Genomic DNA, 26,714 nt, shown 5'->3' with positions numbered 1-26,714 from the left:
TTGAAGTATTACTGCTTCTATTATATATACTTGGTGTACAGATGATCTGTCTGCAGGGCTGTTCAGCTGCCTTCACAAATAGAAAATGATTTTTAAAAATGGGGGTTTATCTGAGTTTTGAAACACTAAAAGAAATACCCTGAATTTAGCAACAAAGGGGTGTGGATCTGAGCTTGGCTTTGCTGTGTTTCTGCAGCCCCTGCCAGTGAACAGAGAAGATTTGCAAAATCATCTACATGGGTTACTTGAAGCCCTGATTTATTGCTTTTCATCTTTTGGTGAACTTTGAGTTCCCATCCACTCCTGTCTTGTCAGGAAAGCTCAGCTCCTTCCATTTGCAGAAATGAGCAGTGTCTGGAATAATTCCCTCCCTCATTTCCCACGGGGTTGGCAGGCAGATAATGTGTTTTCCACAGCCCATGTAGATCTGTGGCAAAGAACAGGAGTCATCAGCAGTCTCTCACCTCTCCAAGTGCACAGTTCAGAGTGTACAATCTGTTAGTAAGAGCCATAATTTTTAAACCAGGCGAGTTTTTCTATTTTTTTTTTTTAATAAAAATGAGATTAAACCAAGGAAAACCTAAAGCAATGTTGCCCAATGGCCAAGAATACAGCAAGTTTTACTTCCAAAGGACTGATGAAATGATGACACATACCCTTAATTAGGCATTTGACTGAAATCATATAATTTACTTTAAAACTTTGGAATTCTGTAAGCATCTGCTGATGCTGAAAGTGCACAGAAGCACTACCAAATTTCAAATTGTGTTATTTAAGTATTTAATTCAGTTTCAAATATTTGAACTGGTGGCTACCAATGCACCTTGACTAAGATTAAATCTTGTACATTAGAGGTATTTTATAATTCTTAACAGTAGTTACTTCAGTAAGCTATTCTGTGAATAAAAAAGTATCAGGACTGCAATGTAACTGTATGGATATATTAGATTACACTGAATAAAGGATATAAGGTAGGGTTGGATAACAATATCATAAACAAATATTGCTGCCTAGAAACAGCTGGCATAGACACATTAAAATATTTAAGGTACCTTTAATATTAACTACCTAGCAACAAGTCCCTGATTACTTCAAGGAAAACAGGCACTACTAGGGAAGGCAGGAATCATAGCAATTATTATTCCTATACTTCTTTTTTTCCCAGTAACAATTAGACACATAACTCTTATTATATAACATACAATTACATGCATAGGGAATCCCTGCCTTAAATAGTTGGTGCTCGACTACACTGAGAAACAATCTATGGCTGTGCAATTCCAGGATGGGGATTTGATAGAGCTGAGGAACTGGCTCTCTGCATCACTGGGGCAAGTTCCACCTCTGCCTCTGCTTTACAGTGTGACCACAACAGCTCCCTGTGCCCACACATCCCTGCTGTGGTGCTTGCAGTGAGAAGGCAGCTGTGACTGATGCCTTAAGACCCTTTCAGTTTTTTGATTTTTCTAACTTTTATAAGTAATTATAGTAGAAGTAGATTTTAGAAGTAGCTATATTATATCCCTCACTCTTTAGCACAGTAGTTTACACATTCCCCTACCCCATCACCCCATTCTGTGTTCCCCATATCAACCCTACCCCTGAATTACAGTAGAAAATGTTTAGTCTTTTGTCAAGGCAAGGCCTATGCTGTTTAGAGAACACTCATATCTTGGCCTGAACCGCAGAACATGGTCAGAAACTAGGTGACTGTGTACCCTTTGTGCTCTGAAGAAGAATGATGAAGAAAAGCCTCCAGACCCAATTCCCAGGGGGTGGGCCAGGGCAAAAGCTATGGGATGGCCAAACTTTGGATTGCTGGGGCAGTTTTATAAATTGCAACATCTCAGGCACGGAAGGGACACGTGTCTTGTAACAGATTTAAACCCTTTTCTTATCTCGTCCTCAATTAACTGCTCCGGAGGTTTTTTTCTCAGCTCCTAATAGGCATCAGCTGGTGGCCCCCAGGTGGAAATCAGAGACCTGAGGCTACTCCACATTGGAAACTTTCATCCTGCAGGAATTCTTCATCAGCTGGCAGTTTTGGAGAATTCCCGCAGTGATCTAGGGAAGCCCCAGCTCCACAGAACCAAGCACGGAGCACAGAGGTGAGTTAAGAAACACAGCCCAGGCAAATGCAGTCTAAGGGACGTTCCAGGACAAGAGAACCAGGGCAGGAGGTGTCTCACCTCCCCTCCAGCCGTGTGTTGCTCCCACAGTGATTTACAGTGCCCTGGCAGGAGGGGGCACAGCTGGGCACTGCTGTCCCCTGCACCACCATCAGGGGCCCTCGGTGTTCTCGGCAGTTCCCGAGGGCAGAGCTTCCTCCTGCGGTGTTTGTTAAACACCCAAAGGACCGTGATGGAAAATGGTTTCCTGTAATGGTTAAGGGAACTTTCTCATCTTGGGTGAGCTCATCCCAGCAGTGAGTAAACACGTTGGCAGGGTGCTTTCCTGCTGTGGTGGCAGGCTCTGGGATGTGCCTGCATTCCTGTGATTTCTTTTCAAAGCTTGTAAAAGGTGTCAGGTTAATGCAGGTTTGCAGGGTGTTGGAGGCCTTGGGTTCCTGATGTTCTAGTTATAACAAACATTGACACATCCAGTATTTTAAGAGCCAGGACACTTTGAGATTTGGCTTCCAAACTGGGTTTTGTAGAATTCTACTTGTACATGACACTCTCAAGCTTCATATAAAACCAATGAACATTTCCACTCCAGGATCTACATGAAGACAGTAATCCCCTGGCACAGGCATAAGAGCCAGTTTTACAGTTTATAAAACCCAAAGAAAGCCACTGGCTCATCTCTGCACCTCTTTATTCCATAACCACAACTCTAATCCTCATTCCAAAGCTTAACTTTACCAACAATCCTAATCCATCAATCTCTTTGCTGCCTAAAGAACCTGAGGACATTTATGTAAACGACAGAGGAAGAAAAGACTTGATTTTTGTATCAGTTCAAATGGACATTTCTAGTGTGACTCAAGCAGGTCATGTGCAGAAGGCACATCTTGGCAAAACCAAGCTCTGTCCAATTTAAAATCTAAGCCCCTGAAATTACTTGGGCTTGAGCTAAGAAACTTGTTCCTAACTAACTTGATTTGCTAAATAATGCTCCGATAAAGGCAAAACCCACTCAGTGGAAGAACTCACAGTGCCAGTGAATGGCAATTTAGTATAAATCATACAGTTTTTGAGACAGAGGAGATTCAGATTAGATACCAGAAAAATTTTTCACTGTCAGGGTGCTCAGGCACTGGAATGTGTTGCTCAGGGAGGTGGTGGGGCACTCCCTAGACAGGTTCAAGAGGAGCTGGGTGATGTGGTTTAGTGCTGGGTTGACAGTTGGACTTGATCTTAAAGGTCTCTTCCAACCTTGCTGATTCTATGATTCCGCACAGGTGCCTCAAGAAAATGGGCAATTACAGCATAATTATTAAAGCCAGCACACACTGGGTCATTTTATACCGTGACAAAGTTGCCTTTCTCAGGGCCAGCTGACACAGGTGCCAGATCGGGCCCGATGGCCCATCCCGGGCGGGCACCGACGGCCCATCCCGGCCGGTCACCGACGGCCCATCCCGGCCGGGCACCGATGGCTCATCCCGGCCGGTCACGGGCGCTCCGCAGCTCCGGGTGTGACGTCACAGCCCGGTGACGTCAGAAGGGCTGGCGGCCAGCAGAGGGCAGCAGCGCCCCGCGGATGGCGCCAAAGGCTGCGGGTTTGTAGGAAAACATGGATAGGGAATGGGAAAATCCCACCTGAGAGCAGCACAGAGAGCAGCCACACTCACTGCCTGGCACTCCTGCCCAGAGCAGGTGATGTCATATTGGTCGTATGGCACATAAGCATCATTTTCAGCTGGGTGCAGGGGTTCTTATATGGCTGAACCCCTCAAAACCTCCAAACTGCAAAATACGAGTGAGATTTAGGTAGTGCCAGCACGGTGTATCAGTGATTTTTCCTCCTACAGCCCTGGGAAGCTCTATGTGAGGTTTCTGAGGACCAGAAAAATACAAAATTTCAACCCTGCTGTTTAGCAAAGTGCCCCTTGAAGTGGAAGGTTGGACTAAAGATCTCCAGAGGTCCTTTCTGATCCCTCTACACTTCAATTTCTGAAAGACCCATCTTAAAGGAACAAGATGTTAATATCACAATGAATTATTCAGTAAACCCCTCTTTTGTCAAGGGAGCTGTTTGTCCAAGCCAGCCCAGGTCAGAATTTGTATAAGCCACTTTTTCCCTGAGTTGCAGTGGTTGCAAATTCAAAGTGACTCATGTCACCAGCAAAAGCTACCAAGGAGCCACAACAGCCTGACTCTAAAGATTGCTCCAACCTTTTTGGTGTGATAGCTGATGCAGCCTTCTCTTGAGCAAACTGGACTGTGTGAAGAGGATATGTAAAGCATAGGGTAAAAATTGGTCTGTGCATGATGGAGTACTGTCCACACAAATTAATCCTGTTATCACAATTGTTTGGGATTATTTTTCACCTAATTTCCATCTCAGGGAACTTTGCACGCTCCTCTGTGTACTTAGGAAGTATTTTAATTGCATTATTCCAAAGTGTTTCCAGTCATAAAATATGTGGGTATAGATCACATGCCTACTATTTCAGTTTACAAACTGAATTAATTGCAGTGTCAGTAGTATAATATAAAGGTATTGATTCCCAGTGCTTCCCAAATCCTTTTCCCCTAAGCATTATACAGCCGTGGTAGGATGTATTTTTTATTTTATCTTTTATAAACTGAATCCAAATACATTAAACAAAACTGACACTTCAAATTACATACTCCAACTGAGAATCAAATCTGTGACCAGAGTTGGTTTTGTTAGTGTTAAATTGCCTTTGCCTTTGGATGCTGTGTTTGATTAAGAGTAGGGCAGTAGCATCTATTTTTAAGATTGTTAGCAAATTTAACTAGAGTCTGTGTTTATCTTTTTCTCTGTAATTAACATTCCAGCTTGAGGCAAATCAAATCAGCCAAACAGAACAATTGCATGCGTAATGCACCGGTTGGTCTCAGAAACCTCATTTCAAACTCTTTTAGTTGAGCAGGGAAGTTATTTGGGGACTTGCTCATTTGTTTTCTCATTTTTTGGGAAGGGTTTTTTTTGGCACATTCAGTGCTGCTGATCCTGTGAAGAGGTAAGGATGGCTGAGGGGGAAAATGGAATGTCAGCCTTTCTCCTCTTTTTTGGCTGTTCTCTGTGTCAACCTTTTTCCTTACATTGCTTACAACAGCTGCCTAGTAAAAAAACATTGGTAAATGGCAAAAAACCCTTATGAAGGAGGCTTCCTTTTCTTCATTAAAACAATAAATTGGGAGGCTGTGGCCCAAACTTTGTGATGAAGCATCTACAGCCTTAAGGGAGTGCTAGAGTCCACTGGCCTAAAATGTGAAAATCCTACCATTTCTCAGGTGGATCTGGATTTTTAAGCCCAATTGGCACATTATTTATAATGAGGCAAGTTCAAATTAAATAACCCCACAAGAGCTGCACACAGGACATGACACTCACACTGTCATTGTGGAGACTCAGAACCCAACTGGAAGTGGCACAGAAAGCAAAGAGGCTTAAGTAGGATGAGTGCTGCAATTCCTTGTAGCTGGCAAGTATTGGCAGCTCTGTGCTGTTCCTACACCTTGGCAGAAGCTTCTACTACTCCTTGAGAGGTACAGGCAGGAGACAAGAAAGACGGAGTGGAGGATGGATGAAAAGAAGGTCCAGGAAATGTGGAGATGGGCAAACAGACTGAGAGTCAAGAAAATAAGATTGCAACAAATCATCATAGGTTGAGATTAGGAAGAGATGACATTCCCTCGTTCCTGCCTAACCTGTTCTTAAACTCTAGTGGTGGATATTGCCCAGCCAATGTCACTAAGCAGTCTATTCCCATGCTTATTTATCCAAAGGCTTTGTTTCTGTCTAACTAATTCTTCCTGTGGTTATGCTTACTATTCCTTGTGTTTTCTGGGATAAGACCTGGGCTTGTTTAGCCTCAAAAAGACTCAGGGAGGATCTTTTCAATGTGTGTAAATACTTGATGATAGGAAGAAAAGAGGATGGGGCCAGACTCTTCTCAGGAGTGTCCAGTGAAAGAATAAGAGGAAATGGGCACAAACTGAAATACAGGAAATTACATTTAAAGTTAAGATTTATTTTTTTTCAGTGTGAAAGTGGTCCAACATTGGCACAGGTTGCCCAGAGCAGCTGTGGAATCACAGTCTTTGGCGATACTCAAACCACTCTGGGCATGAACTTGGGCAGCCTTCTCTCTCTGATCCCACTGTGAGCAGAGGGGGTGAACCACGAGCACCTTTCAACCTCCACCATTCTGTGATTCAGTGACAGTGGACAAAGAAACCAGTTATTCCTGTCCTCTTTCCAGCAATTCTTATGTATTTCAAGACTGTTCCTGTTTCCCATGAGAAACTAGTATAGAGAATCCTAATTCTTCAAATCACATATCACAGCTTCTAAAATTCAGATTACCCTTGCTTTCCTTTGGCCTGTTTTCTGTTGATAATTCTTGAAATGATTGTATCAGGCTGAATACAGTGTTCCCACTGAGGTCTGACTCATAGCACAGTAAAAGGATTACAGCACAGGTCTTACGTACAGTGTTCCTATGCATTCATTGTACACTGGATGTTTTTTAACCTTTTTGTTACTGATTTCTTGATCAATTTATGATCTAGGATTACCCCAGAACTCCTGGTTAACCAACTGTGCCTGTGTTTGTATTTATATTGCTCTTGGATATTTTTCTCTTGCCAGATATTTCATTTGTTTCAGATAATTTATTCAACTTGCCACAATAATCTCATAATGGAATCCCAATACCCAGTGGGCTTTCTGACCCTTCCAGCCTGATAAATTTACTGTGTACCCTTGTTATTGCATTATTGGGCCATTGATAAAGATATAGGATATTACCAAACTCGTGCACTAACCATTAGTAACCACTCTACAGGAGAAAATTGCCAATTATTGGGACTGTGGAGGTGTCATAGCTGGGCTGTATTTCCTTAGATATTTATGGGAAAATCACAAAGAACAGGATCAAAGGTCATATTGAGTGCAAATGCACACTGTTGCCCAGGATTTCTGTCATAAAAAAGAAAGGATGTTGATTCAATCTCACATTTTTTATGTTAACTGCTTCTTAACACTTGCTCATACTTGAAAGTACACACTTCAAGTATTTTTTCTGTTCTTTCTTTTTTTTCATTTAGGAAAAGGTTCTGACTGACCTAAAATTGTGTGAGCCTTCCTTCTGTGCCTTTGTGAAGGTCAGGATGGTGGCACAGATTCCTCAATATGTATAAAGCCATAACCTCCCACTGGTTTCACAGTCATCAGAAAACAACAATAAATCAGAAGCCCAAATACTTTTCCTACTTTCTGGGGATTTGCTTGTCCTCTGGTTGTTTTCAAAGATCTGTAGTCACTTCTCCAGGGTTATCACACCTCCACCTGGTCCTGCTGGACTGATGACACACTGTAATCTCCTGCAACAACACATGCTTGTCATTTTTGCCTTCAATAATTACTCAGAGAGAGATCTCTTCCCTCCTACACCCTATCTGCTGGAATGGTGTACATGGCAGGCTTAGGTTACCTTCAGAAATGAAATGGTGCCTTGCAATTCTTCGTGTGCCTTCCCCAAAAGAGGTAATGGACTATTTATATGTAGTTTCTAGGATATTTTAAATTTTTTTTTTAGGGATGGCTTCGACCTTTTCTCAGAAACATCTGGCAAAGCTGAGTCATCCATGTAGCTACATAACTCAGAGCTGTCATAGTGTTATAGCTCTCTGATTTATCACACATAGTCATGCAGCTAGGGTATAAAGCTGTTATAGAAATGCAGTATTAAATGGTTCAAATAGATAGATAGATAGATAGATAAAGAGATAGATGTTGAAATATAATTAAAATGTCAAACAAAGTGAAGGCATGTTGCCAGGTGTTACACACAGCTCTGATTCCACCTTGATCCACTCCAATCTTGCTTCTCACTGGCATTTCCCTCCACAAATGTAAAACCTGACTGACTCCAACAACAGTACAGAACTCCCCTGATTTGTCTGAGGTATGATTGTATATAAATTTTATTTTATTATTATTTCCAGAAAAGATAGAACTTGCTTTCCTTTATCTGCATATAAATATGAATGCAAACTCTCTCACTATGGCAGTTTAGAACATTTTACACTTGTCAATGTAGTCAGGCTCTAACACTTCTGCACAGTAGGGAACAAATGCTACCTTTATGTAAAAGGGAGGTACAGAGACCTTGTTATTTATTCAAGGACAAGGACTCAGATTTTCAGTCCTCTTCAGTTTCATGTCTATCTTCCTTCCCTGGGTTTTACAATGACCTACATATCATTGCCCAAGAAATGCAAAGCCAGCAATAAACACTTTTAGCCTGCATATAGCAATGATCATCTATTCCAGTTACTCAAGTATAGAACACATAATCTCACAGGAAAATAAAGTTCTTTTAATCTTCTGGTTTAGCCCTTTGAGAGTCATAAGAACTCTAATTACCGGTGGAGTACTAAACTGAGCATCAAGAGCTTGAGGACTGCAAGATCTATACAGGACTTTTTTATCCACATGCCACAGATGAAGGAAAAGCCGATAAGTGCTTTTTGACCTAAATTATTGCCTAGCAGCTAGAGATTCTGCTCTGGGGAGGGAAGGGTTCAGTGTCACTCTTCAAATGTCACACATCCCTACTCCTCTCTTAAGTACTGAGGTGTGTGTGCAGTGTAAATGTAGTGTTACTTGGAGGCTGAGGTTCTGCAAACATGAGTTCTGCTACAGACCCTTGGGTAGGTGTGTCACTGAGGTTTTATTATGGCTCTGTCTGACTGAATAACTTCACTGGCAGTGTTAAAAACAATCACCTCTTCAGCCATCAGCCCTGTGGTGGTGAATCTGGGTGAGATACAGCAAGGCTACAGAAGATCAGTTACTGTTCCAGCTCTTTTGGGAAGAGCCACTGGACAAGCTCCTTTGGATGGCAACCTCTGAGTGTCACCACAGGGCTCTGCTGCTCTGACACGAATTGCATTCCTTACAGCTGAAACAAAAACCAGGAGAAGCACTGCAGGACTGCCTCTGGTGTGCTCCAGTTGCTATGGGGTCTGTAGGACAGAACTAGATCTAATCTTAAATAAAGCCCCTGGAATGTGGATAGTTGAGAAGCTGGATCCTCAGTGCCAGCTGTTTACTTCTCCAAATCCTTTCCTATTCTACAGCACTGATTCCTAGTGTAGGCAAGGTTGGCTTTAGTGGATTTGTAACATAGACATGATCAGATTCTGCTTGGCAACTCAGAGTGAGTGGCACCAAAATAAGTCCTGACCCCAAGAATTCAGCTCTTTCTGTTCAATAAGGACCAGGTAAGTGCACTGTTGCTACAATTACTGTGATCTGATGTCCAGTTTCATAAACAGTGTTTTAGTAGGTTATTCTGCATCTGCAAATTCAGTTCACAATATGCTGCACAAGTGCTTGTGGCTATCCAGTGCTGGCCTGGTACAGGAATAGAAACACACAGCTGGGGAGGAGGAAAGGATTATTTAAGCTGGTTTTAGCAGTATTGTGGCTGAATGTCACAGCATGTCAAACCTTACTCTGAAAAGTTCCTTCTGGAACAATTTCTGGGGTAAGGAAAGGAGGATTTGACCCCGAGTTAATTTATTGCATAGGCTTTTGCTGCAGCTATACAGGTACATGTGCTGTTTTAAAAACACATAGAGAGAATGTTTAAAAACAATATAGAGAATGAAGTCAACCAGCATGATTAATATACGTAACTTGTATTAAAGCTTTACTAACTGAATGGAGTACTAAAGTATGTTTTCCATCACAATGTGGTAATGCTTAAACTCTGGAATGCTGAGACCACTGGCTTCCAAGCTGATCAAAAATATCTTGTTGTCTTATGTTCCATCCCTTAAACATCTCATTCTGTTGTTGACTTTGACTTTTGTACTGGTTCTAAATCTCTGGAATCTGAACTGCTGTGGCTTTGCACAGTGCCTGGCACAGTGGGGGTCCTTATCCATGACTAGAGTTCCCAGGCATGGCACTAATGTAAATGATGCCTAATAATTCATAAATATTGTATACAGCAATAAGTGCCAGGAGAACGTGGAGCAAGAGGAAAGCGGTTTTTTAAAAAAACACTTTTCCTGCATTTATTTCCATCACTTAAAACTGACAGATTTTTGCACTGAATAACTAATACATTTCCTTCTCCTCTGACAGCCAAAACCAGTGAAAAGTGACAAAAAGGAATGTATAACACTTCAGTACTTGGCAACTCTTGCTGTTCTTCAAGCCCCATTTGATGCTTGGTCTGAGCTGCATTCACAGCACAGGAAGTTACTTATGCAAAGAATGGAACACAGATATTTTGCTATTTTTGCTATTTTACCACCTAATTGCTGCAATACTAAGAAACTGAGTAGTCATATTCAGAAATAGAAACAGAAAGTACGATAAATCTTGAGGGAAAACTAAATCCAGTGAATCCTGGTAACATCAGAAAGATAACAATGTTCTTTGTTTCTATAATATTAAAATAGAAAAAAACCCCAGGGAAAGTAAAGCAACTTCCAAAATTGATTCAAATTGGTTAAATGGTATCAGAAAAAAACCTCCACTTTTAAAAATCTTTTTTTTTCTTAAATGACATTAAATTCCAGTGATCCAGAAATTTTACTGTTCGTCTTTTCTAAAGGCAAAAGTTTGGGTTGTTTGAACGTGAACTATTTTGCTCTTAAAAAAACCAACCCAAATTAAGAGTAAAGAAAGTCAGGCAAGCTCTTCCAAAGGGTAATAAAACCATCAGGCTGTTTTTAAATCTTATTTTACTGAATATATCTTCAATGAGTTGCTAATGGATTTCCATCCCATTTTTCATTAAATTTATTCTCCTCCGCTCTCAAGACACAGAGCTGAGAACTGTAGAATCACCAACAGGACAAAATTGTTTTAAATTAGATGTGAATTTTAAAACAATGAAGAACAGCCTTGGAAAAATTCTGAATTCAATGTGGCCTTGGTATAGTATAAATATATTTTAACTGATGAAGGCAGACCAACAGCACAGTAAGGAATCTCTTCATGGGCACTGGCTTGGTAGCCTGCAAAGTGCAATTTGTAAATGTAGAATAAAAGAATCACAGGCAGTCAGAACATTCTCATTTACCTTTTGAAAATGGTCCCATTGATTTGCTCTTAACAGCAAGTGCAACAGAGGGAAATCAATACATTGTCCATATTGCAGATATTAACCACGTACACATGGCTTTGAAGGGAAAAGGTTATTGTTTTCCTAGTGCCCAGTGAAATGGAATATTCCCATTGCAAGTAAGAGATTTTCATGGGGAAGGAGGAAATACCAGAGCAGCTCTTCCTTTAGAGATAGCTACAGCTGCCATATGAAACAGTTATTTCAGTGGAAAGAAAGCTAAAAATATATTCAGGCAAAAATTCTTGTGCTGATCTGCTTTCCCTGGTTTTGAGAGAGTTTTCATTTTCATGCCAAAAGCTAATGTTCATGCCAGTAGTTTTGTGTTTTTCTGTTATAAAACACAACACACAAGTATTTTCCAGAGTATTTAATATTGAAAGTACATTTGCAGGTACTTCAGAAATGTTCTAGTGGCCACTGCTGGCTGTCCCAAAGAAACCTCTTTTATCTGCTGTATTGCCAATCAGGAGACTTTTGTTCTGAGGAGGTTCCTTCTCAAAGCCAGGCTTTTCAGAGGTGTATTTAATGCATAACATAACGCCTCTAAAAAGCACACAAAAGCCTTTTCAAAAAAGTATTTCAGAAGAGGAAAGTAACTCAAGAGCCCTTCTTGCATCATAGTAGCAAAGCACAGTTAGATTAAAAACTGACAAGGTGTATGAAGGGTAAGAAGAAAGACTTCTACAGTTACTACAGCATCAAAAAGAGATGACCCAAGATTTTTCTGATGTGTGATGGCAGCTACCAGGAGCACGAAAGCCAAACAAACAAAAAATAGTTCCACGACTTCTTAATCACAGGCATGTAGAAATAAAGTTCCTCACACTCTCTACAGCGTCATTTCCAAAACTGGTGTCCTGCATCTCAGGAAGAGTTGGGTATTCGTCCAATCCATCCAATTAATTGTACTTCCAAGTATGGAGTGTTGCTAAATCCCACCTCTTCCCATTAATCATCATTTAAACTTGACATCAAGCTGAGGGCAATCAGGTAATACTGAGACAGCTTGACTAATTGTCAGCCTACGCATTTCCTCACCGCTCATTAGCCGGTGACAGTGAATTGCAAAAATGCAAAATTCATTTCCCAGTTTTTTCCCCCTGTGCTGACAGGCTCACAAAACCAGCACCCAGCTGTGAATCTATGGAAAACACACTGAATGAAAAAAGAAAACCCAAGGGGGGGGGAAGCCCTGATCAAAGCACAATCAAGGGCAAAACAAAGTCTGTCCTTGAAATCCCTGCAAGCATTTTAATGGCAACCCTGCACATTGCACTGCAACACTGAACTGCTTGGGAAACACAACCAGAATAGAGATGATATTGCAAGTGATAAATATTTAGTGAATGATAGTGCAGACTAAAGAGATGGGAACAAAAATAAAGGGGTGTGTTTTGACCCATTGAGTCTTTAAACCAGAAAAGTTCTGGAGCACATGCTCATCTTAAAAGATATTAATGTCCCATCAAACATATTTAATTTATATATTTAAAGTTATGCATGCACTTAAGTGTTTTTCTAGACTGCCTGCTCAGAACCTTCCAAAATCAAGCTCCTTCCTGGGTCTTGGATGTTAACATTCCGTAAGGAGATTTCTCATTTCTTAATGTCCTTTAGTCACATGTCTTGCAGCATAACTTATATGAGTAATACATTAATGGAGAAATGTTGTATGAGAGAGAAAACAACATTTTCAAAGAGTGGTTTGAAAGTAGTGCTGTTTTACTACTGTGGGTGGTTTAATAATAATTGGTAACTGTTTTTTATTTGTGAGTTGAAGCCTCCCCAGCAGCCCATCCCTGGGATGCCAGCACAGCGGCTCTGTCACTCACCTCCCTGGATGCAGGACGGGATGCTTTTTGTTCGTGTCCATTCCTACCTCAGTTTTGCAGAGAGTGGAACTTCAGCTCCTGTAATCAAACAGAAGCTCTGGGAGCCTGTGGACGAGCCCTCAGTAAGGCTGGGAAGGGACTGGAGCAGGGACAAGTTTGCTGGTGCGTTTCCCAGTGTTGCCTGGAGAGGGGACAGAGGGAACGGCTTGCCTTTGTACCAGGAGGTGCTGCCTTCTGCATAAACATCTAAAATGAAAATGAGTCCTGTGCTACGGTCCTGAGATTTCCTTTCCTAGTCACCCAGCGTATTAACTCCTGCCTGTTTCCACCAATAGTTACAGTCGCTCCGCCATGGGAAAAGCTGAGGGGAGATGGGGCTGAGGGGAGTGGGATGAGGGGAGATGGGGCTGAGGAGAGTGGGATGAGAGGAGATGGAGCTGAGAGGAGATAGGAAAGTGGAGTGGGCTGAGGGGAGATGGAGCTGAAGGGAGATGAGTGAGGGGAGTGGGCTGAGAGGAGGTGGGGCTGAGGGGAATTGGCTGCGGGGAATGGGTTGAGGGGAGTGGGCTGAGGGGAGATGGAGCTGAGAGGAGATGGGTGAGGGGAGATGGAGGTGAGGGGAGATGGGTGAGGGGACTGGGCTGAGGGGAGATGGAGCTGAGGGGAGATGGGGCTGAGTGAGATGGGTAAGGGGAGTGGGCTGAGGGGAGATGGAGCTGAGGGTACCTGGCTGACAGGAGCGCGCGCCCGGCCCCGCCCCTCCCAAGCCCCGCCTCCCCCGGCGCGGCCCCTTTAAGCGCGCGCGGGCGGGCGGGGCCGCGCGCCGTCACGTGCGGGGGGCGGGGCCGGAGCGGAGCCCGCGCTCGCGCCGGCGGAGGCAGCGCGCGCGCCCGCGCCCCGCAGCGGCCATTCCCGTTCCCGTTCTCCCCCTTCCGCCCCGGGGGCGCGCGCGGCGGCGGCGGCGGCGGCGGGAGCGGCGGGACGGCCCCGCGCGCTCCCCTTCCTCGCTCCCTCCTGCCCTTCCCTTCCCTTCCCTTCCCTTTCCCCGCCGGCGGGATCCGCGCGAGGATGGAGCTGTTCCAAGCCAAGGACCACTACATCCTGCAGAGCGGGGAGCGCGCGCTGTGGTGCAGCCGGAGGGACGGCAGCCTGCAGCTCAGAGCCGGTGAGAGACAGACAGACAGACAGACAGACGGACAGACCCCCGGGGCCGCGCCCGCCGCCCGCGCGGGGAGCGGGGCGGGCCGGCCCGGGACCCCTTCGGAGGGCGGTGCCGTCGCCCCGGAGCTCGCGGGACCGGCCGCGGGTGCCCCCGGGCTGCGGGAGCCGCGGCGGGTCACGCGTGTCCCGGAGCGTGTCCCGGAGCGTGTCCCGGAGCGTGTCCCGGTGGTCCCGCCTGTCACGCACCTCTCCATGTGTTGGTTTCTCCCCGAAATGAAGCGGCGCTGCCCCTGCCCGGCTCCGCTGCGGGTGTGACCCCGATCGGTCCCGGTGTCTGGTCCCGTCCTCGGGGGAGCATCGGCGGGCGCGAAGGGCCGTGTCTGGGGTGGTGATAGCCTTACATAAGGGATGCTCCCGGTGGATGGGAATTGCGTCTGTGAGCCAATGTGCCCCCTGGTCGCCTCTACCGGGAGGAACCGAACAGGTGGCTCCGCTGGGTTGGGGCTCGGTGATCGTTAAGGTCCGTTCCAACCCCTGCCAGTCTGTGATTTCTGAAGTGCTTCTGTATTTTTTAGTGGCTGTGTGATGACAATTACAATGCCCACTCTCCGTATTAATATCAGGCTGAAGAGACAGCAATGTGAACAAAAATTGAGCTGGAGTTGTGTTAATGGGAATTTTGAAACAGTGGTGGTTATCCTGTCCTGCCCGGGAGGTCGGTCAGTGAAGGTGTCCATAAAATGAAATACCACCCTTAGAAACTGTCTTGCTTTGAGTAATGTGGGCTCCCTGCCCCTGGCATGGGGCTGGAACAAGATGATCTTTAAGGTCCCTTCCAACCCCAACCACTGTATGACTCCGTGATTCTCATAGGTAGCTTTGATGTAAAGGATCACACTGACCCTGCTTCTGTGTCAAAGGTGCTCTAAATAGCTGTGGGTTTCACCAAACGTGTGGCAGGTTGCACAGATGTTACTCACAGCTTTCTAAAATTGGGATCTATGCTATGCCAAAAGCGGTTGCTGAGTGTGCATGTGGCCAGGTTGGTTGTCTGAGTGCAGTACTTTGTGAGCTTTTCTAAAAAGGCTGGACAAATTTATAGGTAAACGTCAAATGCCATTGTTATCTGTGTTTTCCCAAAGAACTGTTTTTCATATTGCACTTTCTCATGTTATGTTTTCATCCTTGAGTTGTGTCTTGTCAATGCGATGTGTTTGTTTGTGTCTCTTAGACAAAATTACAGTGTGTGTCAAGTTAGCATGACTAATTCTAGTCCATCAGCTTCACTAACCCAGCAGTACTTTGATTGCTAAGGGATCTTACAAAATACTTGATGCTAAGCTACCAAAAAGCACTGCTGGTCAATGAAATACATGCTCTCACAGGGTGCAAAAACCCCCAACCCCTCAGGTTTAGGTTTGTGATAGCTGTAGTTATCTGCATAGGCATAAAATCTCTTACTAATGAGCTGCAGTTCTGGAGACTGGTGTTCCAATGCTTTAACAGCATCAATCCCTTGTTTTCACGCAGCCATTGCTGTGTTTGTTTATTTTTCCTTGGTGTCCATTGACTTCCCGGAGGCTTTGCCAGTGCCCAGCAGTTTGTCTGTGCTGCTCAGCAGCATTTTGCCCTCAGCCTGCCTCTCCATTTTCAGCCAGTTCACATGTGATCCCTCTTGTGTGTGACCTGCAGATTAATGAAAGGTAATGTGATATTGGAGTCTCTTGGTCTGCTTGAAACTCTTGATTGTTAGTCACCTTTCTCATTCCAACGTGTTTGTAGTTTAGTTTCTCCAACCCTGTCTGCGGAGCATCTTCTTGACAGCAGACTTTAGGAGATGAAATCCCTTAGTACGTTAAATGTAAAACCAAGAAAGAAACAGTTCCCTTACAGGAAGTATTTCTTGGATCAATAGCTCTTTCTGGTATTGAGACAAAGCTGCACATCCTCAAATTTACGGTTTTATTACATTTATAATCGAGGCCACTGTCCGGAAATGAGCAAATGGATTTCTGTGTGATGAGTCACTGCCATGTTAAAAAAAACAAACAAAGTCATAATTTGTGTTCGCTGACGTGTTTAATAATCTGTCAAAAGGCTGTGATCTAACTATGTGTCTCTGCTTGTTGTTGGAGGCCTTGGTTTTATTCTGTCCCACGGAGGCTGCTCTGAATTAATCGTTGCACATTCACGGATTGAAATAGATAATACTGGTAAACCTTGCAAAATATTGCTTTATATGGTAGGTCTGAGTCTAAAGAGCTGGTGCTAAGCTTTAGAATACTCTCCTCCCTCAACTATAAAGGCATGTTTAGAAATTTGCTAATCTTAAAAGCTGTATTTCGGACCTCTTTGTATCGTGGAGATAACAGCTTGAATAAAAAAAAAAGGCAAAAAATCTTGTTAAATATTTGCCATAAGCAAAGCCTGAGGTTGGCCCTAGTTTGAAGGATGTCTGCTTGTGTTTACAAGATGTTTCTGGGTTTTTTTTTTATTCTCTAAAATGAAAGCACTAATGAGTCACCTGCAGGAAATCCATTAATCACTTTGGCATCCTGGATTTTTAAGGAATTTAGCTGTCTACAGTGTACTTTTTTCAGTGTAGTGAAAAAACACGTGTTGTTCAGCCATGCCTTAAATACCTTCCATCAGGTCTTGGTCAGGATTTCACTCTTGAATCACTCTGTGAGGCTGTTCCTGACTTGTAGTTCTACCCAGGTTATACACATACTTTTATTGATGGTGTTGGTGTAATTTATGTATTTATATTTGCCTGTGTATACATGTATAGAAAGGAGCAAAACTGTTGGAGGCATTAGATTCTTCTCAGTGATTTCTTATCAGTAGAAAAAGGAATTGAGAGTATGTTGTGTTGTGGAAACTTCTGTTATCATTGTGTTGGCTCCAGGCAGTAATGTCCTGCTAAATAAGATTGGGAATAGCTGCCACTAAAACTATTTCTAGGAGTTATGCTGATTGCCACCACCCTGGAGAAAAAACCCTGTCAGATATTGAGTGGCACACAGACTGGAATTACTCTAACACAACTTTTAGGGATGTCATGCCCAAAGACTCCACAGTTTCCTCTGCCTGTAAGAGTGAGGTGGTGTTAGAGTGTGTCTTACTTTGGAATTGTAGATAGAGGCAAATGAGAATTTGTCTGCTTTTAGGAATTTATTTTTACTGTATTCATTTTCATCTGTTGAAAGTGGTTGTGAACCAGCATCTGAAGCCTTTTAAATACTTCCAGTGAGGAACATGTTGCCAAACAGTATTTTCAGAGTATTTCAGATTTGAGGATAGGTGTCTTGGTTTGATAGTGTGATATCTTTTCTGAAATAGAAATCATAAAGCCATCTAATATTCTAGCATTTGCTTGCCTTCTCCTCAAAGGCATTACAGGAGTTGTGTAGAAATCACTTGTCAGGATTCCTGAGCTGTCCTTCATGGTTGCAGACTGGAGGAGTTCCTTTGTGTGCAGTCTGATGCCTGAAAATGCTCCAGTGAAGGCCTTGAACTAATGATGAATGGTGTAAGGAGTGAAACCGCTGCTACCAAGACATGTATTGGCAAATTTAAGGCTCCAGAGTAGTCCTGGGCATGGCTCTGAGGGGGTGATGGCCCGAGTGCTAACTCATGCTGCTGAATGATTTCATGTCAAATTGCCTCCCTGAATTTCAGCACCATGTCTTGGAAACTGCCTGTCTATTCTGGGAAACGAATTCCACAGGAGGCTGCAGCTTCAGAAAAATTCTCTCCATATTTCAAGTCGCTTCCTAAAGAACCTCAAGCTGTTTTTTTGACACCTTTTCAGCTGCACTGGTTGCTGCACTGCTTCTCACCCTTGCTTGCTCATCCTGTTCCCTCTCTTCCTGACTCTTCCCGAGTTGTCAGCACCACGTCCTCGTGGTGACAACCCAGATGTCAGAGCTGATCTGTATTAGCTGCAAGGATGTTTGCTGAAATCTTGAGCAGCTGGGTCCCTGGTGCTGCTTTCTCCTTCTTGTGCAAGAGAACAGAGGGGACTGGGGTGGGCTGCTCTATGTCCTTTGTCAGATGAAATATTATATGCACTAGTCAACGTTGTAGCTTCTGGCTGTGAGGCAAAATCTTCAAATGGATTTATGAGAGAGAAATTATTTTCTACTTTTAATAAGTAAAGGTCTACTTTGCAATTTTATCCATGATTCTTTTTACAGAGCATACTAAACCTGAAACTGAGACTTAACGTGGGTTAATGGTGTGCTACAGCCTAACCTGGTAAGAATTAAATAAATCTTGAGGTGAGGGGTTTCTTTACTTCCTTGTTGAGTCCAAGCAGATGACAAGTTGTCTTTTTTCTTCTCCTTTTCCTCCTATGAAGAGTTCTGGAAATGCCAAGCTTGTCCAAATTAAGATGCACAGATGTCTTGGAATTCCTGCCCGTGCTGAAATGGTTTTAGGTTTTAAGGACATGAAAAACTTCTCAGGCTTGATATTCTAGTGTTGCTGGTTCCTTCTTTTTTAGATTCATTAAAATGAATCTAATTCAAGTGGGTTTTTGTGCCTTGAATTTTGCTAGCAGAGGTTAGGCTCATCTTTGATCTCGTGGGTTAGTATTAACTAAATATTGAATGGGAAATTGCAGACTAACTAAAATATTTAGAACAGAAGATACTGACTTCAAATAAGAAAGGTCTGCATCTGCACCAAAGGCTTGTGTCTTTTTTTCATCTGAGAAAACTGTTATTCTTCCTAGGTTCTTTCACAGTTTAACAGTGTGGGTGGTATTTCAGTGCTGGATGTGTGAGGAAACATTAAAACTTCAGTGGTTTTAAGTTTTAAACTCTCTCTGAACTGCACGAAAAGGCAGCCATTTATTTGATATGCTACCTGTGCTTTTCCAAAACAGTTATTGTAGATTGAAATGGGATTTTTTAATGGTCTTAAACTGATACTGTTAAACATACAGGAGAGACCTTCCAGAAAGGAAGTTAATGCTGGAGCTTTTTAAGGTGAGAGTTTTTTTAAGACTCTTCCCTGAAGGTTTTGTGTGACTTGAGGGAACAATTTGCTGGGCAGTGGGACATTTTCTGGGTTGAAAGAGTGGGACTGACAACAGGAGAACATTTTCCTTTGCTTCTCTTCCAAAGGGCTGCAGCTGCCACAGGAGCATCCAAGGGACTCCAGAGCAACTTCCACTCAGTACTTCCCTGTGACTTCTCAGATGATAGTTTAGAATTTGTATTTAGAAGTAAATTCTTCGGTGCAGTAGCAAACATGTCTCAAATTTAGCTTAATTAAACACTGAATGGGTTTCAGAAACTCACTCTTTAGGTTTGTGTATTGGCACTCATGGCCCAGAGTTTGACAGAATGTACTTTTTACCCTCAAATGTCTCAAAGATTTGAGACTTCTGATGAAAGCTTTTTTGTTGGTATTTAAAGGCGTTGGGTTTCTTTAATGTCGTAAAGAACATGAATTTTTAATATACACGGAGGTTTTTAGAGAAGATGCAAATTTAGAGTTGCCAAATTTGTTTTTCATTAAGTGTTAAACTTGCTGTGAACCTGTGACTCAGAGTGGCTCTGTTCAATGAATGTTCTGGATGTTGTAAAAATGTATGTTGTTATTCTAATTGAGAAATTCATATGCACAACTAAATCTGTATTTCCTGAAAACCCACTATCCTGGTGTGGTAATCTTAACTTGATCTAGGATGATTTAACTCCTCTCTTTATTTAACTGAATATCAACAAAACCTTTTCCTAGTTGCTTTTCAATTGTGATTTAACCACAGCACTTACTTTTGTGAGAATCACGTGCCAAAAATCAGAACCAGGAACTAACACTTGTTGTAAGATAGTTGTTAAAATCATTGCATTTTACTTGTTTTTGTAGAAAGCAAAGTAATGGAAACAGAGCATCAAGAAGAGAAGAAATTATTGGACATATTTCTAGAGGAGGAATTTGGAAATAGTGCAAAACCTGTTTTTTATGAAAGCTCTGCTTTAGTAAACAGGAACATTAATACTTAATCCTCAGTTGTGTTTTCTTGTTCCACACATCTCTAATTACTTCCCCAATAAAAACTGGGAGAGAACTGGTTTCCTGAAAAGCTGAACCAAAATGAGTGAAACACCAGTTGAACACTTAGATTTTCCTTTTAAGGAAGAAGTCTTACTTGAATGGAGCCCTGAAGCAGTGTCTGCTGTGTCTCTAAAAAACTGAAAACAAGGCACTTGAACATACTTTGAGCTGGAAAACCCAAGTTCTGTTTTGAGCAATTTAGCAAGTCTTTATCTCTGATAAAATATTAGGGACAGTAGGCAAAATCATGCTGAGATGCTGAAGTAAATGGCATAAAAGATGCCAACATTGTGCACAACAGAATTCTGAGCCAAATTTACAAGTTTGTGACTTTGCCCAAGAGGGCAAAATGTAAATGGCAAATATGCTGGTCTGTCATTAATTGTTAACTTTCAGTTTTTCTCCTTGTCTGTTGCTCAATTGAGGAAAAAAAGCAACTTTCCTACATGTGACTGGTGGTTAATTTTTTCCCTGTATTGATGTGCTTTCCAGTAATGTTTAAATGATATGTTGCTGCTTGTGATTTGATTAACTAGTCAAATTGTCCCTAACAGTTAAAAAAGAAAAGCAAATAAAGAGGGAGGATATGTGTGGGGTGTGTGTGACACAAAATCCTTTACTCTCTGTTCCTGAAACACATGTGCCAAGGTTTTGAGTATAAGTCCCTTATTTAGTGCTGGTTGTTTCCAATCCATAATTCTTGTTGTGCTTTGACTCTGATTAGATGGGCAGTCAAAGAGGGAAGTTAATTGTGGTGTCAGAAGAACAGGTGACAGCGAGGGAAAATTTTGCCTTGCTTAGACTTGGCTCGCCACGCCAAGGCCAGTAATTCTCTCATGGCTCTTAAGAAGCATTAACATAAGTCAGCTCAGTGATTAGCAAAACAAGCTAATTTCCATAATTGTGAAATCCTTCTGCTCAGTTCATGTTGATATTTAAATTTTTGGAGGCTGGGATAGCTTTCTTGCATTTTTTTTCAGTGAGCTGCAGCTGAGCAAACTTTTAATAGAGTACCCTCAGAATGAGTGAACACAGTGTTTAAGCTGTCAGTTTTGTAAGTAGGTTTGAATAAAATCTTTCTCCTTCCTGTTTGACAGTTTCCTTCTTGCAGAGTAAATAGGATTAAAAAAAAAATGCAGACAACCTCCTGCTTTCTTAGCTTTCAGGATATACCCACGAGCAACTCGAGCTTGGCTGAAATACCAGCTGAAAAAGGGAATGTGTGTTGGTGTGTAATAATATTAATCAGTGCAGTGTTGTTACTTTTAGAAGGGTAAAAGAGATCATTTCCTTTCCTGTATTGCTTCTGAGAAAGTGAGTGTTTGCTGGTGCAGTTCAGCAGCGTGAAGAATTAAGGGAAGTTCTAAAGTGCACGAAAACCCCAAACCAACCAACCAAAAAACCAACCCTGTGAGCTTCAGTGGCTTGGCACACATTTGCATTTTAGAGTCCCCGCTGGGCACTTTTCTGAACAGTATTTACAGGTTTGTGGAAGGGTTGGGAGGAGCTGATCCTGATTTCCAGCAGTTGAAATGCATCTGACACAGCTCGTGTCACACTTTTAGCCACCTGCATCAGTGGTTTCTAAAGAAAATATTTTATACCGTTAAAAAAGATAAGAGAAACACCATTTTAAAAGTGTTTAATTTCATCCATCAAGAACTTCTGGGTTTTGTACGTTTTATAATGTGTTTAATATTATTACAGTAGAGCATGTCAATAATTTATAAATAAATACGTGTATATTTGGTGTGCAGGCTAAAATATTTCTTCTTCTAGTGTGGAAAACTGATAAAGTTTGGAGGCCACTGATCCACAGGGTCAAGTTGTGTTTGGAGCAAACAACTGGGAGCAGCAGTTTGTTGCCACTTCCAGCACAGGAGTTCCTTGTGCAATTCCATGTAGCACTGGATACTCTCCAGACAACTGAACATTTTCCGCATGTTTTTCGGTTTCCCAAGCAGTGCCTGGTGACTCAGGGGATTTTATGGCTGCAGCAGAATACAAAGAAGGGTTTCTCTCTTAGAACGAGTAGCAAGGATTCCTTTTTCTTAGGTGCTTTCTCTGGGACTCGTATCCTGCTTTTGCAGCAGTAACACAAACTTGTATTTTCTGCTCCCATCCCTGCTGCTTTAAAGTTAAGGCTTCATGACAATTAAGAGCTTGTAATACTAAATATCTTTTTGCAAGTAGCTTAAATACAAATGTAGCAATCTGTGTTGAAAGGAAAACGCAATTAGCCTGAGTTTCGTTTGCATAAGTAGCACTTTATTTCCTCCAAGAGAAAGAAGTTCAACTTTATACTCTTAAATCTTCCCAGTTAACTTGTAATCTCTTAATCCTGGCTAATATTTCAGAACACTGTTCAAAGATGAGCTGGAACTTGGAAGCAGACTTTCTTTTGAAAAGCCACAAAAGGTCATAAGGGTCAAATAACTCTAATAATAAAGTCTTGCCGTTGTCTTTGATCTAAAGCAGGCACAATTTAAAGAAAAAAAAGTCAAATCTATTTAAAAATAGCATTGAAGTTTTCTTCCTGAAAATTAACCCTTCGAGTGCTGAAAGTTACATGAGCAGAGCAGAATGATTTATTTGATATACAGTGAGTTATTTTACTTTTGCTGTGGAAATATCTATTGCTCGTGCTGAGTGGTGAAAATGATTGAGGGTTGCTGCTCTGTCAGACTGTGGGAAGAGTCTTTGAGCAATGGCTTCTGTTTCTGTGTGTGTTCATACACTCACACACAACCTGGGCTGGCAGTTCAGGGCCGTGGTGTGTGGTTTTTGTCTGAGTGCAGTGACAGGAAACACTTTTTAGCTGAGGTCCATTCCTGAAGGCCGAGGAAGGCTGAGGGAGATAAGAGGTGTATCCCCTCCGAGCTGCAGTAAGGTTGACAAATAAATCATAGAATGACAGATAAATCATAGAATCATAGAATCAGCTGGGTTGGAAGAGACCTCTGAGATCATCAAGTCCAACCCTTGATCCAACCCCACCGTGGTTCCCAGCCCATGGCACTGATGCCACATCCAGTCTGTCCTTAAACACCTCCAGGGATGGAGAATCCACCCCTTCCCTGGGCAGCCCATTCCAATGGCTGAGCACCCTCTCTGCAAAGAAATTCTTTCTAATCTCCAACCTAAACCTCCCCTGGCACAGCTGAAGACCCTGAGCCCTCTTGTCTTGCTGAGAGTTGCCTGGGAAAAGAGACCAACCCCCCCCGGCTCCCCCCTCCTGTCAGGGAGTTGCAGAGAGTGAGGAGGTCTCCCCTGAGCCTCCTCTTCTCCAGGCTGAACAGCCCCAGCTCCCTCAGCCTCTCCTCACAGCACTTGTGCTCCAGTCCCTTCCCCAGCCTCGTTGCTCTCCTCTGGACCTGCTCCAGCCCCTCAATGTCCTTCCTGAGCTGAGGGCCCAGAACTGGACACAGCACTCCAGGGGTGGCCTCACCAGCGCTGAGTCCAGGGGCAGAATCACTTCCTTGGACCTGTTGGCCACACTGTTCCTGATCCAGGCCAGGATCCATTGGCCTTCTTGGCCACCTGGGCACACTCTGGCTCCTGTTCAGCTTCCTGTCCATCCACACTCCCAGCTCCCTGATGGACTGAGGCAAACACCAGCTCAGGAGTATGGGCTGGGTTCAAGTGGTCACAAGTGAAATGGTTTTTCCTCCTGCTTTCTCCCAAAGGAAGCTGACAGCTGCCTCCTTAAACTCTCCAGACACAGTCATTGTGTGTTTATCCCAAAGCAGCAGTTTGTTTGTTTTCTTGTCAGAATTTGTGCCTGACCTTGGATCAGCTCAGCTGGTGGGGGACCCGAGAAAGAGCCAGAAAGCAGTTTTGGCTTTTGATACACTTCCAAGTTGCTTTTGTATCACCTTTATCAGGGTTATGTTTGTGTAACCACAAAGCATTACAGAAACTTTATCTGGTGTTTCAGGGCCCTGCATCTCTGCTGGTGAGCTCTGAGAGGGGGTGGGGAAGGAATCACAATCTGCTTTTGTTCAGAATTTGTGACGGAAGCTCCATTGTGCTGCAGCTACAATGCTGATACAATCACTGTGAGTGGTAAATGTATTGTCAGGGATCCTTAATCTCTGACAGGAATCAGCAAAAAGAGGCAACATTTATTTCAGTGAATTTAGTTAGCGGGGTAAGGGAAGGAATGAGCAATTTTTTGCCTCAGGATGGAGACTTGGTAAGCAAGTACATACCTCAGAGTGTTGTGGGCATGTGTTCAGGACTGTCAAAGTGGCAGTTCCTCAGATTAAAATATGCTGAGGACAGCAGAGAACTCCTCCAGTCAGGGAAAATCTTCCAAGGAGCTCAGCTCACTGCTCATAGTGACTCTTTCTGGACACAGATGCTCTGAAGGACAATGGCAATTTTGAGACTGCTCCTTATCACCAGCACAATACTGTGAGAAGTCTGTTCCAACAACACTGTGTTGCAGTTGAAGGTTGATAAGTCTTTGTTCCTGGCTATTTGAGGTTCCAGAGACCACAAGTATGACATCTCTCGGAAGATAAGTTTGTGTGGGGAAACAAGAGTAACTGTGTTGATAAAAATTGTATTTCACGTTACATCTCAAAACATTCGGTCTGTTTTGGGTATAGAGGAAAGTCTGGTGTTTCCTTTGATAGGACCTTGGGGTAGTTAATTCTTATTGACAGGCATTTCTGTTAAAAAGAAATAAAAATCAAACTCATAATGTGGGTGTTTTTTTTAGCATTCAGCAGTCAGAAATGTCTGCTATCCTAAAACTTTCAGCTGAGGATTTTCATTTTTGTTTTGTAACACATATCACTGTCTACTAACTTATGCTGCCTCTTAAATTCTGCTGTATTTTATAGTCAAAGACTGATCTCCTACAGGCTTGCAGTTAACTTTCTTGGATCTCTGTGTATTTAAAATAATTTACATAAGCAAAGATTAAGTGGTTATAATTTTCAAAGATGCAAGATTAGTGGCTGGAGGTTGCTGCTGCCAGATTTGCCAGACAGACTTAATGGCTGCAAGAGAACAGTCTTGAAGAATTTAAGGTGTTAGAAGTTAGAGACACCTTCTTCCTATCTGGAATAAATAGGACTGCACTCAACATGAACCCCCATTTTCTCTGGGGGTGTGTGGGGGAATGATATTTAAGCCTTTCAGTTTGTTTGGTTCATCCATCCCACATTTCCAGAGTTCACTCTTCAAGAGCAAGAGGTTCCTGTGGGTATTTACTGTGGTGGTGTTTATTCAGCACGAGTGGGTGTTGGCTCTGAGCTGAGATATGCCTGTCACACAGGAAGCTGAGCTATAACCAGTAACAAAGCTCTAATCAGAACTTTGGAACCAGATATGTTTTTATTTTGTTAAAACAGCTTGCCTGCTTTGATGCTGTCACAGACACTTTCCTATAGAAAGTTCTCTGGAAATAGTGTAAGAAAAAAAAAAATCTTGTGACACTTTCACCAAAGGAAGTCAGTGTGATTCCACAATTGGTATTTTTTCACAGCCAACAGACATTTCTCTTTGCATCTAAGTTTTCTTGGACACTGAAAAAAAAATGTTAATCTCCTCAAATGTTGCTAAATATGTGTGGGGTTTTTTTCCATATGTCCTGCCTCCCCCATAGAAAATTTTCTTAAAACAGTCAGCCTTCAGCAGTAGTAGTTTGAGAATCACACTTGTCTCAAGAGCTGCTGCTGCCCAGCTGGTGGATCCATATTTGCTGTGTTTAAACTCTTAAAGTGGAATGTGCATTTAACTCCAAATACATGCTCCTCTTTTCCAAAGCTTATCTGTGATTTAAGTCAAAGTTTAGAGCCATTTCTCACTGTGCCTCTACTCCTGGGGTAGTTGTATTCCTGTAGAAGTCTGGGATATGGTATGTTATATATATATATATATATATATATATATTCTTCTGCTATCTGTACAGTCCCTAATACCAGTTTTCTTATGTCCTTTTCTTAGACAAGTCACTCTTCTTTCCTTATACCTATAATTAGACCAAAATATTTTCTCATTGTTTTAATTGCCTGTAAGCTACTAGAAGAAAACATCACTTGCTCCCCAGAGCTTTCCCACTAATATCTCTTGCCATAGCAGGAAATGAGTGTTTTAAACAGCCTCAGGTGGTGGTCTGGGTTCCTGGCTTTGTGCTTGCCATGGGAGACCTTCCCTGCTTTGGTTCTTTAAATTCCTCCTGTGCCTGGCTGTTTTTTTTGGCTGCCTGGTGTCCCTGGCTGGTTTCTGGCTGTCACAGGGGAACCCAAATGTGAAAGGCAGTTGCAAAACCAGCGAGAAGCAGCTGAAGTGTGAGACAGTGCAGCTCTAGGAGAGTCCCAAGCTGGGATTGTGTGGGTGAACCGGGAAAG

The 26,714-nt window shown here is 42.7% G+C and overlaps 1 protein-coding gene and 1 long non-coding RNA gene across 5 annotated transcripts in view; one reads left to right on the top strand and one right to left on the bottom strand.

Annotated features, from left to right (window-relative positions):
- Positions 1-280: 280 nt before the first annotated feature.
- LOC113978579 lies at positions 281-13,594 on the bottom strand. Of its 3 annotated transcripts, XR_003537614.1 has the most exons (4): positions 13,123-13,594; positions 7,414-7,523; positions 2,123-2,742; positions 281-1,437 (listed from the first exon to the last, which is right to left on the bottom strand). It is a non-coding gene; the product is annotated as an uncharacterized LOC113978579 (long non-coding RNA). The 3 variants fall into 3 exon arrangements; XR_003537615.1 differs by lacking the exons at positions 281-1,437; positions 2,123-2,742 and adding an exon at positions 6,187-6,346; XR_003537616.1 differs by lacking the exons at positions 281-1,437; positions 2,123-2,742 and adding an exon at positions 6,187-6,298.
- A 465-nt stretch (positions 13,595-14,059) lies between these two features.
- The window catches only part of INPP5F (inositol polyphosphate-5-phosphatase F), a 43,022-nt gene continuing 30,367 nt past the window's right edge, over positions 14,060-26,714 (top strand). The window contains exon 1 of one of the 2 annotated variants that reach the window (XM_027705627.1): positions 14,060-14,287. In XM_027705627.1, the coding sequence (XP_027561428.1) occupies positions 14,191-14,287 (97 nt within the window). In that variant the 5' untranslated portion in view covers positions 14,060-14,190. Of the gene's footprint in view, positions 14,288-14,865; positions 14,999-26,714 lie in introns of those variants that run through there. The other variant, XM_027705625.1, reaches the window with a different exon arrangement.

The sequence above is a fragment of the Neopelma chrysocephalum genome, unplaced genomic scaffold (assembly GCF_003984885.1).
Source record: "Neopelma chrysocephalum unplaced genomic scaffold, ASM398488v2 Primary Assembly neopelma1_347, whole genome shotgun sequence".
NCBI lineage: Eukaryota > Metazoa > Chordata > Aves > Passeriformes > Pipridae > Neopelma > Neopelma chrysocephalum.
Note: the sequence above shows the minus strand (reverse complement) of the source record. Positions and strands in the feature narration are given on the sequence as shown.